Raw genomic sequence first — 20,390 nt, 5'->3', positions numbered from 1 at the left:
TCCCTGGTAGTCCAGTGCTTAAGACCCTGCACTCCCAATGCAGATGGCACAGGTTCAATTCCTGGTTGGGAAACTAAGATCCAGGAGGCTAGTATTCAATATTTTTTAAATGTGTTTATTGTAAAAGTAATAAACATTTACTATAGATAACTAGGGCCTCCCAGGTGGCTCACTGGTAAAGAATTTGCTTGCCAATGCAGGAGACAGGGTTCAATCCCTTGTCTGGGAAAATCTCCTGGAGAAGGAAATGGCAACCCACTCCAATATTCTTGCCTGGAGAAATCCATGGATAGAGGAGCCTGGCAGGCTACTGTCCATGGGGTCTCAAAGTGTTTATGAATTAGCTGGTGAAGAACAACACAGATTGCTGAAAAAATAGACAAAGAAAAACAAAAAAATAAGGACCTAATCTCTTCATCATCCTCCAAATTTTTTTTCTACATTTAATTTTGGATAAACATTTATCATAGAGACATTCTTTGTTAATATAAAAATTTCATGTTTAGACTGATAATGCATTTTTAATGACAATGGTAGGAAAAGGATATGAAATTTTATGCCTTATTCTACCCAAAATGAACCATGTTAATGTTCCTATGAGTACAGATTTCTATTAACTGTGATTTAATGAGAACGTATGTCTACACTCTTGTACTCCATAATAATTTCTGATTTTATTAATGATTAAACCTATTAAAATCTTCACAGAACTTTTAACTATTATGAAGAATACAGATGAAAAAATAGACACGTAAGCAGAATTAAGAAAACATTATCCTCACTGTTCAGTCACACAGTCGTGTCTCTTTGCAACCCCATGGACTGCAGCATGCCAGGCTTCCTTGTCCTTCACCATCTCCTGGAGTTTGTTCAAACTCATGTCCACTGAGTCAGTGATGCCATTCAACCATCTCACCCTCTGTCGTCCCCTTCTCCTCCTGCCTTCAATCTCTTCCAGCATCAGGGTCTTTTCTAATGAGGCCACTCTTCACATCAGGTGGCCAAAGTATCGGAGCTTCAGCTTCAGCATCAGTCCTTTCAATGAATATTCAGGGTTGATTTCCTTTAGGATTTACTGGTTTGATCTTGCTGTCCAAGGGATTCTTAAGAGTCTTCTCCAACACCACAGTTTGAAAGCTTCAGTTCTTCAGCATTCAGCCTTCTTTATAATCCAGCTTTCACATCTGTACATGAGTACCAGGAAAAACCATAGCTTTGACTATACCGACCTTTGTCTGCAAAGTGACACCTCTGCTTTTAATATGCTGTCTACGTTTGTCATAGCTTTTCTTTCAAGGAGCAAGCATCTTTTAATTTCATGGCTGCAGTCACCTTTACAGTTATTTTGGAGCTCAAGAAAATAAAGTCTGTCACTGTTTCCATTGTTTCCCCATCTATTTGCTGTGAAGTGATGGGACCGGATGCCATGATCTTAGTTTTCTGAATGTTGAGCTTTAAGCCAGCTTTCTCACTCTCCTCTTTCACCTGCATCAAGAGCCTCTTTAGTTCCTCTTCACTTTCTGCCATAAGGGTAGTGTTATCTGCAAATATGAGGTTATTGGTATTTCTCCTGGCAATCTTAATTCCAGCTTGTGCTTTATCCAGCCCGGCATTTCTCATTATGTACTCTGCATATAAGTTAAATAAGCAGGGTGACAATATACAGCCTTGATGTACTCCTTTCCCAATTTTGAACTAGTCCATTGTTCCATGTCCGGTTCTGATTGTTGCTTCTTGACCTGCATACAGGTTTCTCAGGAGACAGGCAAGGTGGCCTCATATTCCCATCTCTTTTAAGAATTTTTCATAGTGTGATGTCATCCAAACAGTCAAAGGCTTTAGCGTGGTCAAAGAAGCAGAAGTAGATGTCTTCCTGGAATTCTCTTGGTTTTCCTATGATCCAACGGATGTTAGCAATTTGAACTCTGGTTCTTCTGCCTTTTCTAAATACAGCTTGTACATCTGGAAATTCTTGGTTCACATACTATTCAAGTCAAAGCTTGAAGGATTTTGAGCATTACCTTGCTGGGATGTGAAATGAGTGCAACTGTGCAGTAGTTTGAGCATTCTTTGGCATTGCTTTTCTTTGAGACTGGAATGAAAACTGACCTTTTCCAGTCCTATGGCCACTGCTGAGTTTTTTCATATTTGCTGGCATTTTGAGTGTAGCACTTTCACAGCATTATAACCTAAAATAATTTAATCCTTCTTGCATTTAATATTTTCAGTTTCTTCAAAAATAAATCAGGACCTGATTCTAAAATAAAGCTGAGTGGTATTTCCCTGATGGTCCAGTGAATAAGCCTCTGCACTTCATTCAGGAGGCATAGGTTTGATCCCCAGTTGGGTAATTAAGATTCCACATAGCAAAGCAAAAGACAAAAAATAAAGCAAAACAAAACAACTCACGACAACAAAGCATGAGTAACATAATGTATATAATGCCTCGTGGAAATCAGAAAGACCTGATTTTGGACTCACCTACTTTTTTTTAGCATATTGTCAATTTCAAATTATAATGATTTAACCATCTGAAGAAAAATGATACTTCTCTTTCCCTATCTGGGAATCATGGAGTGGAGGAAAAATGAGGTCATGGGTTTGATAATCTACTAGGATACAGATAAGTTTATAAGCTCATGTCTTAAATATAACAGTTATCAATCTGAAAATTCAAATGTGTCATTCAAATTAGTCAGGAAAACAAATAAAAGCCCATGAAGATGAATCTCTTTTTCTGCCTCTAAGAAAGGTGACCTTTCTCAGTTTAATCTCATTTGTTATTTTACAACATTAGTTTGTAGTTTTTTCCATTATACATTATATACAAATGAAGACATGAAGGCTGTGATAAGGTATAATAAGCTTGTGCTATAACAACAACAACAACAAAAATCTTTACTCCAACTGTGGAGAAAAATGAAATGCTTAAATAGGCTGCAAAAGATAAGCAAGCAAATAGAATTGAGAGGACTAAGAGCTAAGCATGCATTTATTCACTATGAACTATAAATTGAGTACATTCACTCTAAAGAAAATTTTTAAAAAATTAAAAATCCAGGAATTCAACTGACCATAAGAAGTAAAAGAAAAAAGTTATTATTTTTCTTCTTCCAAAATGTATTTAGTATCTTCAAGGAGGAAAATGGGGTAGGGGGAATTTAGGGATATGAATCTTGCTAGACAAAAAAAACTTTCAACATACCATACCTGAAGAAAATGTATAGCTTACTTTGAAACAAAACAATAAAATTAACATGACCTTAAAACTATAGAAACCTGGCTATAGCCAGCTAGGAAAAGTACTCAGAAGGGATACTAAAGTTTAAATAAATGATTCACATTTCAGAAGGCTTCCTGAAATTAAATCATATTAATGACAAATAAGGCCATTTCCTACAGGGTCACTGTTCAAGCATTTCTCCTATGAAGTCAAAATGAAGGAAAGTTAGAGTATTCCTCATCTCAAAATAAACTTAACTATATGTTTTTCTAAAATATTTTCATCAGTTACCAAATCTTAGACCTACATATAGCTTGTTTCATACACTGTTGTCTGTGCTTCCCCAGTGGCTCAGATGGTAAAGAATTTGCCTGCAATGTGGGAGACCTGGGTTCGATCCCTGGGTTGTGAAGATCCCCTGGAGAAGGAAAAGGCTACCCACTCCAGTATTCTGGCCTGGAGAATTCCATGGTTATTGTTTAGTCCCTAAATGGTGTCCAACTCTTTGTGACCCCATGGACTGTAACCCACCAGGCTCCCCTGTCCATGGGATTTTCCAAGCAAAAATACTAGAGTGCGTTGCCATTTCCTTCTCCAAGGGATCTTTCTGACCTAGGGATCAAACTCACCTCACCTGTGTCTTCTGCATTGGGAGGCAGATTCTTTACCACTGCACCACCTAGGAAGTGTCTGCTATTAGCTTAAAAGTAGACATATATATGGAGGAACTTTAATTAAGAGTCCAAAAATAGACCCATCCACATACAGTTAATTGATATTTGTAGGGAAAAAGCAAATTAGCCAAGATGGGGATGGTCAGGCTCTCTCGCCTTACAGCCTCTTGCTCTTGCCCCACATTTTGTAAATAATGATTATGTAACAGTTGAAATCACTTATAGCACTGAGCATACACGTCATGAGGTACTTGCTTGGCCACAGGCTACTTTTGTTCTGTACACAAATATAAGCTCCACCTGGAAAGCCCTGAGGTGGGGGGGGTGTGGGGGTGTGTGTGTGGGGGTGTGTGTGTGGGGGGGTGTGTTGTGTTATGTCATGTCATGCCATGACTGCTGCTACAGCTGCTGCACCAGCCAGGAAAGAATAAATGTGTCTGCAATTCCTGTGGTTTCTGGCATTTTCTTTCAGCCCCTTAGCTCACACCTTGCCTACCATGGGGTTCAGTGAACAGTGAGCATAGTGAAATATAGCAAGATAATATTCAACAAAAGCACCAAGATAATTAAATGAGGAAGGGAACATTTATTCAAAAAATTGTGCTGGAACGAGTTAAACACATGGGGAGAAAAAACCCTTACTAAATACCATACATGAACAACTAAATGAGTAAAAGGATAAAACTATTTTCTTTCAACTTTTAGAAGCAAACATGGAAGAAAATCTTGGTGAGTTTGGTGTACTCAAACATTTCTTATAAAGAACACAGAAAGCCATAAACATAAAAAGGTGATAAACTGTGTCAAAATTTAACTTTTATTCTCTGAATATACCAGTTAAGAAAATAAAAAGACAAGCCACCAAATGGGTGAACATATTCACAGAACTTGTATATATCAAACAAAGATGTTGGATCCAAAATATATAGGAGCTCTTACCCCTCAAGTGTAAGAAAAGAAAAAAGAAATGGCCTAATGATAGACACCATATGGATAAATGTCAAATGTATTACATTAAGAGAAAGAAGTTAAACTCATTAGGTTACATACTGAATGATTTGATCTATAATAAATACATTATGAAAAAGATATAAAATTATAGAATCAAATAACCAGGAACTGTGGGTAAGTGGAGGGGCTAATTACAAAGAAGCAGCATTAGGAAATACTGTGAGGTGATGGAACTGTTGTGAATCTTGTTTATGGCAGTGGTTACAAGATTGTATGCTTTTATCAAAGCTCACAGACCATACATCATGGACAGTAAATTTTACTGAATATAAATTTTTAAAAAAGAGCTATAAGAAAACTTACAAGGAGACAGCAATAATCAGACATCAAAACAGCTAAAATTAAAAAAGAGTTACAGTAGTAAATGCAGGCTAGAGTGAGAGACAACTAGAATTTTTATACATTGGTGGAATGTACAATAGTACAACTACTTTAAGAACAATTTGGCACTTTCTTATAAAATTTAAAACAGACTTATGATACAACCCAGCAATTCCATTTCTTGATATTTACCTAAGAAAAATGAAAGTATGTCCACATAAAAACTTGCTCACAACATTCATAGCAAAACAAGTAGGGGAAAACGCTGAAGACAATTTTCTTCATCTGACACACTATTCAGTACATTTTCATTCACAGCATTTCTCCTCTTCCTCCTCTAGGTCTCTAGGTCTCTAAAACTGCAGGAGCTTTTTGCTTGAGGCTCCTTCATCAGTGAGATAACCTAACCCCCAAGTCTGTACTGATCTGCCAGACCTGCAGTCACTGCATGGAGAAAAATGTAAATGGGAGGGAAGGCGAGTTGGCATTTTCCCTGATTTAGTCTCTTGCTTATCAATCATAGTAAGCAATTAAAGGGATGTTATTTTCATTCTGGCTTGTTTTTTTTTAATTGGCTATGAAGACATCTAGCAACCCAGCTGAGTTCCTGACAATATGATAATTGAAACAGGTACAAATTATTTCTGATGAAATTTAACATCATTTTTTAATGCCAGCAAACAAGAATAGAAAAGGAGTTCCTCAATCTGCTACTGTGTAAAACTTAAAGGTAATATAAGAGCAAAACATTGAATATATTCCCCAAAAGAGTGCAAAAAAAAAAAATGGATGTTTTCTTTTACATTAAACTTACACTGAAAGTTTTAGCCAGTAATAATAAGGCAGAGAGCAGAAAAAGACATTCAGATTGAAAAGGTGAAAAGGAAAAATTATAACTCAAGAGATATTGAGATGATACGATATCTCAAAGATATTTGCAGATAGTATGATTATGTACACGAAAAATACAAAGTTAACTACTAGAACCTAATGACTAATCTTAGAAATGTTCTTCTGTATCTTGAATGACTACACTTACTATTGTATGCACCTGTCAAAATTCACAGAAGTGTGCATAAAATGGGTATATTTTACAATATATAAGTCATGCCCTAAAAAAAACAGTAATATCTTGGGATAAAAAGATTGATATAAAAATGAATGTCTATATCATGGCAACAACTAAAAATACAATTTTTAAAATTATACCATTTACTATACAATCATAGGCATAGGAAGAAATAACAAATGCTGAGCATGACATCTATGATGAAGTTAATTAAATAATATCTAAATTAATGGAGAAACATACCATATTCACAGATTGGAAAACTCAATACTTTTAGTATTTCACTTGTTCCTAAACTGATCCTTAGAATTACTGCTATCCTTACCAAACTCTCAAATGGCTTTTTAGTAAAAATTGACAAGATGAATCTAAAAATTATATGGCATAATTATTCAAGACAATAATCAAGACAACCTTGAAGAACAAAAAAGTTGAAGGATTTATACTACAAAATTAAAATTATTATATTGGCCACCTGATGTAAAGAGGCAACTCACTGGAAAAGACCCTGATGCTGGGAAAGATTGAAGGCTGGAAAAGGGGACGACAGAGGATGAGATGGTTGGATGGCAACACTAACTCAATGGACATGAGTTTGAGCAAATTCCAGGAGATGGTGAAGGACAGAGAAGCCAAGCGTGCTGCAGTCCATGGGGTCACAAAGAGCTGGACATGACTGAACAACAAATAATGTCAAGATAATGAAGAGACCATAATACTGGAATAAGGATAGACAAGCAGATCAACAGACCAGACTAATAAATTCTGACCTATACCTATACATTCAACTGATTTTCAGTAAAGCCATCAAACCAAACCAATGAAAAAAGGAATTACATTTCAATATAAGGTACTGAAACAACTGGTGATCTATGTAGGAAAATTTGTCCTAAAGACAAAATCTGAAATTATAAATATTCTGGAGAAAACCATGATAAATACCTTTGCAATCTTGGAGTTTAAGTTTTAATAAATGACATAAAAGTCACTGAAAGGAAAGGGGCAAGATGGAGCTTTGAGTAATGGAAATGTCTGTATCTTGACCTGGATAGTGGTTACCAAATTTTACATAATTAAAAAAATAATTAGCTGTTCACCTAAAATCAGTGCATGTCACTTTACGTAAATTATGCTTCAACAAAATAACTGTTAAAAAGCAAAAATTAATATGTTCATAGAAGCTTTACCTGTAATAGCCACAAACTGCAAACAACCCAAATACCCATCAATATGTGAAGAGAAAAACAAAGTGCAGTATATCTATACAATGGAATACTACTCAACCAGGAAATAATGAACTATGGATACACACTACAATGTGGATAAATGGGAAATGATGAGAAAAAAAAAGATACAAAGAAAGTGTACATTCCATATGACTCCATTTATATAACTGAAATGCTGAGAAAAAAGATTCAAAACAAAGAACGTGTAATTATCATTTGACTCCATTTATATAACTCTAGAAAATGAAATTAGTGTACAGAAAGCAGATCAGTGGTTACCTGTTGATGCAGGAAGGAAGAGGAACTATTCAAGAGGATGAAAATCTTTTGGAGTGACTTATATGTTCATTATATTTAATGTACTGATAGTTTCACAAGTGTGTACATAATTGTACACTTTAAATATGTGCAGTTTATTTTATGCCAATTATACCTTAGAGTTACTTAAAATTATAGAGACAAGGATTGGAGCTCAAAAAATTTCCTTCTAACAACCAGAACAACAGAATTTGAGTTGATTAAGACTTTGTGGGTATTGCCAACAAAACAGTATCTGCTCTCTATTCAAGTACTTTTAGTAATGGGGCATTCCTGTTACTAAATACCTTAATGGTTAGAAAATAATTGATATCAAGAGTTCCTATAAACTGACATCATTGATTCTAGTTCTTCCCTCTTGGCAAATATATCTACCCTTCCCTGAAATCCAAACTTCATTCAACAACTAGCTACTGAGAATCAACTACATACAAGGAAACGGTCTATACACTGTGGTGAATACAAAGGTACGTAAGACAAGAACTCTGGTTTTATGAGATTTCCAATTTGATACCTAAAAATAACTAACTATAGTTCATTGCCTTTCTTCATCAGTGTCTCTTCTGCTGTGGTTTGTAATAGTAAGAATGTTTCTGACTTGTCAATTAGACTGAGCTTGGTAGGAAAGATACAAGTACAATTAGTACATTTTCTATTTGATATTCTAATTCCATCTACTAGGATGAATAAAATGACAAAGTCATATCACCAATCCATAAGCCAATGTGGTATACTGGAGATAATATACTGGAATATAATATACTGGAATAATATTACTTCTCTGCCTCTGCAACTGACAAGCAGCATCTTCCATCAACCACTTCACTTTCCTATAAAATGATAGAGTTGGTCTCTGGAGAGTGGTGGTTTTCAAACTTTTCAAGATCCTTTTTTAAAAAAATAATTATTTAGCTGCACTGGGTCTTAGTTGTGGCAAAGGGGATCTTTAGTTGCAGCATGCAGGTTTGTTAATTGCAGCATGAGAACTTTTAGTTGCGGCATGTGGGATCTAGTTCCCCGACCAGGTGTCAAACCTGGGCCTTCTGCATTAAGAACTTGGAGTCTTAGCCACTGGGCCACCAGGGAAGTCCCTTTAAGACCTTTATCCTCTCTTAAAGATCACTGAAAGACCCCAGAGTTTTTATGTGCATTAATATCTATCAATATGTACCATATAAAATAAAACAGTAATAATTAAAATATTTATTCATTTAAAAGCAATAATGAACTTATTACAAGTTAACATGTATTATGCATTTTCATGAAAACTATCAATAGTTATATTTTCCAAAACAAAGAGAGACGAAGGATTGTTTTACATATTTTTTTGCAAATCTCCTTAATGTCTGCCTTGATAGAAGACAGCTGGATCTTTATATCTGCTTCTGCACTCACTCTTCTGCAATATGTTATTTTGGTTGGAACAGTTGAATCCTCATATCTGTTTCTGTATTCGCTCTGTTGCAATATGTTGTTTTGGTTGAAATATATGAATAAAATCTGGCTTCATGCAGTTGTATATTTGGAAAATTAAGTATTTTAATACCCTCTTAAGATAACTGTGGATATTCTTTGATGTTATGCCAAAGTTCTGCAAGTGGTAGACTCTTTTAGTAAGTTGCAACATAGAATCTGCTATCTATTTACTTCTGTACTTGATTACATTAAAACTGATTGACCTATCTTGTCTTTCAACCGATCTCTTAGCCATGCATGATTTTGTAACATCATGCACTAGTCATTTGGAAGATACTAGTTCACTGGGATTTGCAGAACTTCCAACTGTCGACAGATTTTATTACCTAATATCAAAAAATATACACATTAATATAATTACCAATTTCATTAGAAAAGACTAAGTTTGGGGAAGCTGTCAAGCCCATATTAAAGATTCAAGCTTTCTAAAATTCTAATACTTAACTTGAAAAGCTCAAATTTTGTCACTGGCAACAAATACAGCCAGTTGCTTTCCTTCAAATGACAGACTCATTTTACTCATTTTCAAGAAAATCCTGCCAAATCCTCAAGCCTGAATAACCATAGTCTCACTTGTTCTCTTTCGTCGGGGCTGCGATGGGTCTTCATTGCTGTGAGTAGGCGTTCTCCAGCCTCGACGAGTGGTGGCTACTCTTTGTTGCAGTGTGTAGTTTTCTCACTGCAGTGGCTTCTCTTGTTGTGGAGCATGGGCTCTAGGCACATGGGTTTCAGTAGTTTCAGCACATAGGCTCAGTAGCTGAGGCTCCCGGGCTCTAGACCACGGGCTTAGTAATTGTGGTGCATGAGCTTAGTTGCTCTGCAGCATGTGGGATCCTCCTGTACCAGGGATCGAAACCATGTCCCCTGCACTGGCAGGAGGATTCTTAACTACTGGACCACCAGGGAAGTCTTCAGTTGTTCCTTCAAGTAAAAATCTGTTCCATGCAAAAATCAGCTAATTCAGGCCATAATTCACACAATTGCACAAGGGCTATTTTTAGAAATAATGATATCATTTCAGCATACAGAAGTGTTTTCTGTATAATCCCCATTTTGTCATACAGAAATTTTAAAATATCTATACTTAATGGCCAAGATTTAATAAAAAAAAAGCAATGCTACACTGAGGACACTGTTAAATAAAATTGGCTTTTTATCCTCCAAGACTATGAAGAATACAACTACTGGGACAATTTGTTTTATACTACAGTCTTACCCATCATCAGAGCAAATATCAACACAGTGAAAAAGGCAAAACAGTCTTCAAATTACTGTTCAAATAGTCCTCATGTTCCTCCTGATAGGATCTTAGGAATCTCAAGTGTCCACAGACCATACTTTGAGAACCATTGACCAAAAGGATCCCTAACATCCCTTCAACACTAAAATATCTATAGTTATGTAAATAGCCAACATCTTTCATTTGCACAACTCTATAAAATGTTACTTTTCCTATTAAGAAATATATCTTACATTTAACATATACATCAAATTGTTACATATCTTTTAGTGAACTGATCTTGATGACAAACTCATGAGGTTATAAAGCAGGAACTGTTTCCTCCTTCCTAAAATAATACTGATTTTATTCAAATTTTCCCACTCTCTGGCTTTTCAAGGCAGCAATGTGATCTGGTGTAGGGTGGGGGCGAGGGGAAAGGTGGGGGTTGTAAGTCACTTATCTAACCTACCTTTATGGTTCTATTCCACTTGCCAATGTACTGGTCTAACCATATACATGTAACACAGTTCAAACCAATCAGATGTAAGGGTGAGGGTGTGGGACTCCTGAGAAAATTTTCATTGTTGATTAAAAGGAACACAAAAGAACAGTTCATACTCTTCTTCTATTGGGCACTGTGGCATCTGCACGTGATCCCTGGAACTGCAGCAGCAATCTTGCAAGTATGAGGGGCACTAATCTGAGACAGTAAACTGATAGGCAGAGTATGGCAGAGCAGAAAGTGGAAAGAGCCAGGGTCACTATTTGAATTAATTAACCTTAGAGGTACTCTACCTCCAAACTTCTTGTTACGTGAGCTAAAAGTTTTCTCTGTTGTTAAGGCAGTTGAATCAGTTTTCTACTACTTGCAACAGAAAACAACCTATCTGATACAAACAGGTACAATTATATCTTTCATATACAGAAATGTTTCACTATATCAATTAGATTATGGAAAGAGAAGGACTCTCCTTCTTTAGCAAAGTCCTGGAGAGGTCAAAACACAGAATACACAAAACAATTTTTCACTAGTGTCCCACTCTTTTTATTTACTGGAGGATAATTGCCTTACAAAATTGTGTAAGGTCATCATACGGAAGTTGATGTATGGTCTCTGCCATACATCAAGGCCAATCAGTAATAATTATACATATATCCTTTCCCTCTTGAGCCTCCCCTCATTCCACCCCTTGAGGTCATCACAGACAGCTAGGCTGGGCTCCCTTAATATCATCCCCCCTCCACCAGCCAAAGTTTCAGTATCTCCTTCAGTATTCCATTAATGTCACATATACTATATGAAATTTTGGAAGCAAATCAGCCAGTTCTCTTAATGTATATAAAGAGTGTTATTTGACTGAATTATAAGATGATACAAATGCCAACAGAATTTCTTCCAGTTCTATTTTAGTACTGTCATAAAACCAATTCCATTAACCTGACTAGCACTTACTTAAAGGTGCTTAAGTCTCTGTACAAGTTAAAAAGTAAAGTGAATGATGTAGTAAATTTTTTTTAAAGTTAAAAGCTACATTTACCAAAAACCTGTTTCTTTTATAACTTTTGCCTTTGGTTATCTTTGGTTGGCAAATAGTAAGGGATTTAAGGTTCCCGTTTCAGCAGGGTAGCAGGTACTATCTCAGGCTACACTTTTGGTACAAGGCCAGCAGAAGCTTCTAAAGGAACAGGGCTTCTAAAGGGCAGTTGGACCTGGACAGATTATGAACGTAAATAAACTCAAGCATTGATGCATAAAATGAGAATCTGGTTTGTTAAAATGAAAGAAGCTAATGTATCAGGGATCACACTAAAGATGCCACTCTAAAACACCTCAAGAATTGGTGCTATTAAAAACAGTCTTTGTAATGAGGACTTAGTTAAGTGGTTGGGTGGTTCATTTATAATGTTAATTAGAGAGAATTTATTTTCAAAAATCACTTCTGTTCCATGGTTGCTATTGTCAGAAGGGGATGAGATGATAGAATGATTACATTTTAAAAAGAAAATCATTAGAGGATAGAACCAAATGTGCCAACCAACTGGCAACCAATTGAGCATCAATTCTATAGTCACTATACTAGATAGAAAAAAATTATTAAGACTGTCTCATAGGTACTCTTTTACACTACTGATAGGAATATAATTGGTAAAACCATTCTGGAAAGTAATTTGGCAAAAGCAGATCCCTATCATTCAGAAGCTTAAAGTTCAGCTATTCAAATGCCACCTGGAAAAACCATAATGCTTAACAGTTTGTGATTTTGTGGAGAAATACATTTGAATCGCACAAGCCACAAGGCTATGATAAAGGCTGTAAAGTCACTTCGCTTGTGAAGAAACACAAGGAAAAGGCAAAGTAGGGGTACTGCAAAATGGATAGGGGGCCTCTCACTCCATACGTACTTCCAAGTTTGTTGAGAAAAAAAGAGGATATGGGGGCTGGAATAATATCACCCTAAAGTAGGAAAAACAGATTAGCAATTAAAGGGGGTAAAATTCTGGAGTATCACTAAGGGAGGATGAAAGCAAATGACAATATTAGGAGGCAAAGACACAGGTATTTAAGTGTAAAAGCTCATAGGCAGCTACGGGGGTAGGGGGTGGGGAGAGAGGGTAAAGGGGTCTCTCATTTCAGACGTGTTCCAAAACTCTCCTGGACGAGGGGAATGTCAGTGAGTTTGGAGTATGTATACCCTTGCTATAGCTAGGAAGAGGTCAGTGGGGGAGGTATTCATGGAGAACAGGTTCCACCTTCAGTACATGGGAGAAATGTAGGCAGCTGCATGGTTTACAAAATTAAAATTTAGGCCCTTGAGGATGAATGGCCCAGGCAATTATAGTAAAGAGTTATTAAAGGATGAACTGGTGGGTGAGCCTATCTTTAGAATCAATTCAAATGACTAGTCATGGAAAGGGTAGTGGGAATTATTCAACATTTCAACATGACTTATTTTTCTACTGTGAATGAAACAGGGATTGAATAAAATTTCATGAGCATGTTCTAGAGCTAAACTGCTCAATCACTTACTGTGTGACCTCTGGTAGTTTTTTAACCACCCTGTGAGCCTCAGATTCCTCCTACGTATAATGGGAATATTATCCACTTAACTGGGTACAACATAGTAACCACTAAAAAAAGTTAGCTATCATATTATCTGTTGCTATAGCCTTTCTAAATGTCAGAGTCTACTGAAAGTACCAAAGACTTTAAAAATATGGATGACATCTAACATAGTAATTCCCCATGAAGGAGGCAGTACTAACAAAATAATACAAAATATGGAATAGGAATTGTTTATGGCAGTATTTCTTGCAATGGCTAAAACCTTGAAATTTAAAAATACAGTCTATAAAAGTGAACAGGTAAATTAATTGTGGTGTGTATAAATTAAATTGTACGCAATCATTTAAAAAATTTAAAACTAAGAATTTTAATAACATGGGAAACTGCTGGATAAGTAAATAAAACATTAACATAAAATTGTATACAGAGTAATCCCAACTTTTAAAAAATCTTAACCAATTTACTCTTTAAAGAAAATATTAGATACATTAAAAAGAAAAATCATTCAAAACAATAATACAGATTATTTCTGTGCTGTTGGTAGAACTGTGGAGAGATTTTTATTTTCTTCTTTATAATTTTCTCTTTTTCAAATTTCCAACATTAAGCATGTATTATTTTTGTCATCAGACAAAATCAACATGTAAAGTAGTTGAATGAATGAACAAGTATACAGTTCTTGCTTCAAAAAGTCTATCATCTAACAAAAGAGACAAAATCCCATGAAACAAAATGTTTGTAAGACTAAATACATTTAGATACTAGTCCAGAGGCTAAATATGACAAACATTCAAAGAAGGGTAAAATCAGAAACTGACATAATAGTAAGGGAAAGTTTCACAAAACTATTTATATATGCTCACTAGCATGGAAGCTCCATGAAGGCAGGGACTGTCTCTTATTTAATCTATAGTGTCTAACACAAAATGATTTTGTGGATAGTACATATCCATGAGAGTAGAAATAGAAAAACATGAATATAATTCTTAAGTACTTATGAGTTGCTGAATAAATATCTGCTGAATGAATGTAAGGGTTATGCTGAAATTGAGGAAAGATTTGGGTCCATAAGACTCTAATCAAGATGGAGAACCAATGGGATTTCCCTGATGAGCCAATGGTTAAGACTCTTGAACTCCCAATGCAGGAGGCCTGGGTTCAATCCCTGGTTGGGGAACTAAGTCCCACATGCTGCAACTAAAGAATGAGTGTGACCAAATAAATAAATAAGTATTTTTAAAAAAGAAATGGCAAGTCAATAAATAGTTTGTAATGACAATAATGGAATCTAATTGAAATATTACTGAGCATTTACTATATGTCAAGCACTATTTTAAATGCTTTACATAACTTCTCTCATTTTATCCTCAAAACAAGGTGTGATATTCGTGTACCACTGGCTCCCTTTTGCTAATGAAGACATTAAAGCTCAGAAGTTACTGCTTGTCAAAAGGTCACACATCCTCCAATCAGATTCTAGATCTGACTCCAGACGGCAATCTCTTAAAGACTGTCTTTAAGAGATTGACTGAGGAGAGGTACCAGAAAGCAGTAAGATAACGTAGCATCAAAGAGGTATGTTTATTCTGTGGTCTTGTACTGGAATGAGAGGTATCAGTGCAAATTAACAGTTCTGTAAGGAATACAGAAGTGGGTATGTGACTATGTATACATACATCTATTCCCTAGTTCTGTCTGCTGAGAAGGCGTAGAAGCAATGACACTCCAGTAGCAATGAGCATGCCAAGTACCCAGATTTCCAAATACCCAGATCTCTAAATACCATTAATCAACAGAGCTTCCAAGAATCAGAGCTTCTTGGAAAAAATAGCTCATTTCAGGGTTGGGGCAGTGGAGGTAGAAAGTGAGTTGGGAATACCTTGTGCTACCAGAATGTACAAGAGCGCTCAAAAAATGATAGGCACACATTGAAAGGACACCAGAGCCAACTGGAAGGGGCATCTACTGGCCAAATCTAGGGTAATTTCAAAAAAAATAGTAAAAATAGCATAATTCATTAAAGTTCATAGAATAAAACAAGCATCCATAGTCTATATTACTATGAACAAATTACTGAATAATAGATAAAAACAAATATCAAAGAACGTAAAGTTCTTTGCTACATTAGAATTCAATAAATAAATACAGAAAATTTTGAAAACTTAAGATTACTATTTGGCAAATATCACAGCAGTAATTGCTCAGGTTAGAATCCTTAACAGATGCTAAAACAGTGGATCAAACTATGATGAAAGGCAAGACATGAATCCACCACGGGTTGATGTATGGCAAAACCAATACAATATTGTAAAGTAATTAGCCTCCAATTAAAATAAATAAATTTATATTAAAAAAAAAAGAAAGGCAAGACACGTACACTGTCTTACAATATTGCCCCATACAGTCTCAAAGTCTGGTTGTTTTGTAATTACAAAGGGAAAAACTGGTGAACTTACAGTGCGTAAACCTGGCAGATACAACCTTGACTAAGTTATCAATGTTAACTCAAGATAGAGTCTCATGTGTTGCATAAACTAACTTCAAAAAGCCAAGTAAAAACATAGGAAAAAAGTTATATACTTTTACACACAGGATAGATACAATATATAAATATATGCACAAGACTTAAGCAAACTGTGCTACCACATACATACTCTGTTTTATCACAACAGACATACATGCTACTGAAAATTTCAGTATATTTAAAATTATTATGAAAACTAATTGAAAGTATAAGGCAAGTTTTTCTTCAAAATAATCACCTACCACAAATTACACTTGTTTTATAAATCTAACTTTCTATATATGCAATTATATATAATCATATAATCTGCAACAAGCAATTGCTTCTAGAGTACTTTTAAATTACCTCTCTATAAATAGACATACATATAGAGATCAAACTCTGAACTTTTTATTCTAGGCCCAGAGCTGTTTTCATTATACCATGATGCTTCTCCTAATATCAGCAGGAAGAGATGTAATCCCCATTATATTTTCCATTTCACTTCCCGTGTCTCCCTTTATTAAAAAAATACAATATTGTAAAGTAATTAACCTCCAATTATAATTAATAAATTTATATTTTAAAAAATTTTTAATAAAAAATAAAAATTACAATTAAAAAAAGTAGTAAAGATCCCAATACTCTGAACAGCAAATACAACTCTACAGATACAAAGGAGGCAGCATAGGACAGTCATTAAGAGTAAAGAATTTGGAGTCAAACTGCCAGGATTCAAATTTACAGCTTCACAGCTTGCTAACTATGTGATTTGGGCACATTACTTAACCTCTATGATCTGCAGTTCCCTGACTGGTAAAGTAGGAATAACAAAAGTATATACTTCATTGGTCTGTTGTGAAGATTAAACATGATAATGTACATTTCCATATTAGCACAGTGCCTGGCACATATTAAACATGCAAAAATGAGAATGGCATTAAAACATGTATAATATCATATAAAAATAAAATAACAGTGAAAAAAACATGCAAAAATGTTAAGTTTTGATAACAATGTCAACAAATTCTTCCTATGGAGCAGTACACTTGAGAGGAAAAATTGTTCCATGGCCACAAACCACACTGCTACCCTTAACAAGCTGTTGTTCCTAGTCACAAGGGAGATAGTAGATGGAAATCTACTCCATACACACACAAAGTTACTAACAATTGCATAGTAGTAGTAGAAGTTTAAACAAGGTATCCATAAATCTAAGTGTTATCCTACTAATGTAGAGTCAGCATAAATACTTTAACATAAAAATACATTGTTTCCATCACTAGACTTGACCTTTCCAACTAAATTTGCCTTCTTCCCTTATTGCTAATCTTTTGGAATGAGTTATTTTATTCCACCTGATAAACTCTCTACCTAAAAAAATTTTTTCCACATATTTGTGATATTCTAATTTGGCATGACTTCAGAGAGAATGAAATCAGTTAACTATGAAAAATTAAAGCAATTTAAGTAGTAACACTCTTCCTGGTGTAAAAGTTCCAATACTAGACTATTTGAGTCAACAAGTGGCCCCACTACCAACCAGTTTACTCTGCAGGTCACCAATATTCCCAGCACTAGTATGGAGAGCAGATACCATTCATATCTTTGAGATGATTAAAACATTCATCTAACTAGTATTTTAATGTGTGAAGCAGAAAAAACAAGCTTGGTTTTACTACAGGCACAATATACTAATGATAAGGAAATGGAGTATAAAATGTTCTTTAAAAATTATATAGGAAAAAAATAAAAATCATATAGGAGAAAAGAGAAAAAAACTGCCTGGTATCTACTGTAATTTCTTTATGAACACTCAGTTATTAAATAGTCTAAGAAAACAAGCTTGCTCCCAAATTTTATCAATCATAAAAAGAAATTTCATTTTTAACATAACATGATTTAATATAAACTGAGGTATAGTATAGCTGTACATACCTGTATGATTGGTATCTGGTGCACATTTATTAATAGTAACATCAAAAGAAAAAAATGAGAAATATTTAATCAAATATCCACAAAATCTTTGCCCTCAGGCCAAATGCCGCTAGCACCAAGATGATGTTTTTAAAAGTTAACTACTTTCAACAACACAATTGTAGTTTTATCCAAGGGTCTGTAGCCGTCCAGCGTGGCTAAACCTTAGTCCATTAAGAAGCTCTGCATCATAATAGCAATTTTAAATCATCTGTCTACTTTGATGGAGGAAAAATTCTGGCAAGTGGAATTAAAAAGTTGATATACATGGTCTTTTTTTTTTTTTAGGAGAGTTGCCATTATGTTGTGTTAAGGTAATATGAAGATTAGTTTTCACACCTTTAATACACACATTCTGGAGGATGGAAGAAAGGCTGTAACCTGAGGCATTCTGAGCGTAAAGAACAGCTAGAGGTAACTCACAAGTGGACCCATAGAAGCTATAACACAGCAGTTGCATACAAAGAATTGACAATCACTCAACCATGTGAAGGCCTAAGCCATGATCTCATATTAAAGTGTTTTTAAAACCACCCATTATGTTCACTCAAACATAACTTTTCAATAATTTGTCACACACTTAATTCTTATTTAGAGGTTAAGTGAAATTAAGGAAGATGAGTTTAGGCTAGAGAACATTTTCTCTGACAAAGCCATTCATTCCTTTAGATTTGCCTTTCACCCCCAGAAGGATACTGGGTGGGACTACCTAGACACCCTTATAGGAGATATAATTAAGATTTTAATTCTACATTCCTAAAACTGAATGGTACTTTTTGCTCTGTCATTTCACTTCCCTGCTTCGCTCTCCTTTAAACCAGAACACTCATTCTCCTTTGAAAAAGATAATCCTTTTCCTTTAAATAGGTAATGGGCAAACTCTCGATTTGTTTCAGGTGACTTAGTAAGCAAAAAAAGTAAAGAACGAAAACCTAGAACTTATAAAAAGAAAAAAAAAAAAAAAGAGAGAGAGAGAGAGAGATGAAGAAGACCTGAAGCCTGAAACCATTCCTGGTATGTTACCTGATCATTTGCAACAAGATGTCAAATAGACTACAGAGGCTTTACTGACTAGAGGTGAGGTTAGGTTCCTGTTGCTTAAGGAAAAGGCAAAAGGAAAGAACTTCAGGGGCGCGCTTAACACTTTGGTGGAAGCTGGATTTTAGAAAAGTCAAAACAGTAAACTATCGACAAAGTTGAAAGAGTGTGTGGATTGGGCACAACTAGTGAAAAGCTTACCCGGCAGGTAGGGAAACCCTCGAGGGTGGAGAGTAGAGAGGAAAAGTTTTAAATATCCACCAGAGCCTAGTGATCTATTAACTTGCGTCCTCCTCCCCAGGTTCTGCTCTTGCCCCCAGAGCAACTAGCCGCAGGAAAGCAAGCACCTAAACCTCTCCCTCGGACTTGAGAAGGCTTGAGTTACTAGCGCTGTAAATAATGTTTCTTCCTAAACTGAAGGCACATCTGACCCCCCTAGCCAAGGCCCAGGAGAAAGGAAGATAAAAGGGACAAAAAGTGATTTCAGCGTGAGAGCGAGGTGATGGGGTGGCGAGGCGCGGGGGGGGTTGGGGGGAGTGTAGAAGGAAGGACTTACCGCAGCCTCTGCGGGCTGCCCCCAAAGACTCAGGGCCAGTAAGGACAAGCCGGCAGCCAGGCTGACTCCACGCAGTTTCATTCTTCTCCGGCTCCCGCAGCTCCTTCAGCACCCGCACGAAATCCCTGGCTGGCTCTGACCAATTGACATAATCTTGAGGGTTTATAGGGAGAGAGCTAGAGCCGGAGAGGGACAGCGAGGGTGTCCCAATTGTGCCGGTCGTCTTGGGTGAGGAGAAAAGCTTTTTAAGAGTGGAGGGGGGGGGGGAAATGAAGCACCAGCAACTAGTCTTCCCTCCCCCTCCCCTCCCCAAAGCCGGTCTCTCGGGAGCACTTGTCTCTTCTGTCCAGACTTGCAAACTTTTTCCTCGCGCAAGTCCCACAGATCTACTTTCCTCCCTCTCTTCCCCCGCACCGCCCCCTCCCCACCAGCCCTGGGGAATTTCAGGATCACTCCGCCACAGCTTTACACTGCACCAGCAACCTGCGAGGGAGTGACGCTCAGTTATTTGGCGGAGGGAAACTTCCAGACCAGTTGACTGCGCACCCCGAGTCCCACCGGGAAAGTTTTCTGTTCGTTCAGTGGCACCTTAAGTTGATACTCCTTTTCCCTGCCCAGTTCCACTCTCAGTGATGTGAGCCCCGAAGTCAATTGCAAATAGACCTGAGCTGGGACTATTTTTTGTAGCGGAGGGATCTCAGAGAAACGCTCC

The 20,390-nt window shown here is 36.2% G+C and overlaps 1 protein-coding gene across 1 annotated transcript in view; it reads right to left on the bottom strand.

Annotated features, from left to right (window-relative positions):
* Positions 1–20,098, bottom strand: part of COL4A5 (collagen type IV alpha 5 chain) — a 245,546-nt gene extending 225,448 nt beyond the window's left edge. Inside the window, exon 1 of the mRNA XM_061409403.1 lies at positions 19,679–20,098. Within this exon, the coding sequence (XP_061265387.1) occupies positions 19,679–19,759 (81 nt within the window). The 5' untranslated portion in view covers positions 19,760–20,098. The remainder of the gene's footprint in view (positions 1–19,678) is intronic.
* Between the last annotated feature and the right edge of the window lie 292 nt (positions 20,099–20,390).

This window comes from Bos javanicus, chromosome X, assembly GCF_032452875.1.
Source record: "Bos javanicus breed banteng chromosome X, ARS-OSU_banteng_1.0, whole genome shotgun sequence".
Lineage (NCBI taxonomy): Eukaryota > Metazoa > Chordata > Mammalia > Artiodactyla > Bovidae > Bos > Bos javanicus.
Note: the sequence above shows the minus strand (reverse complement) of the source record. Positions and strands in the feature narration are given on the sequence as shown.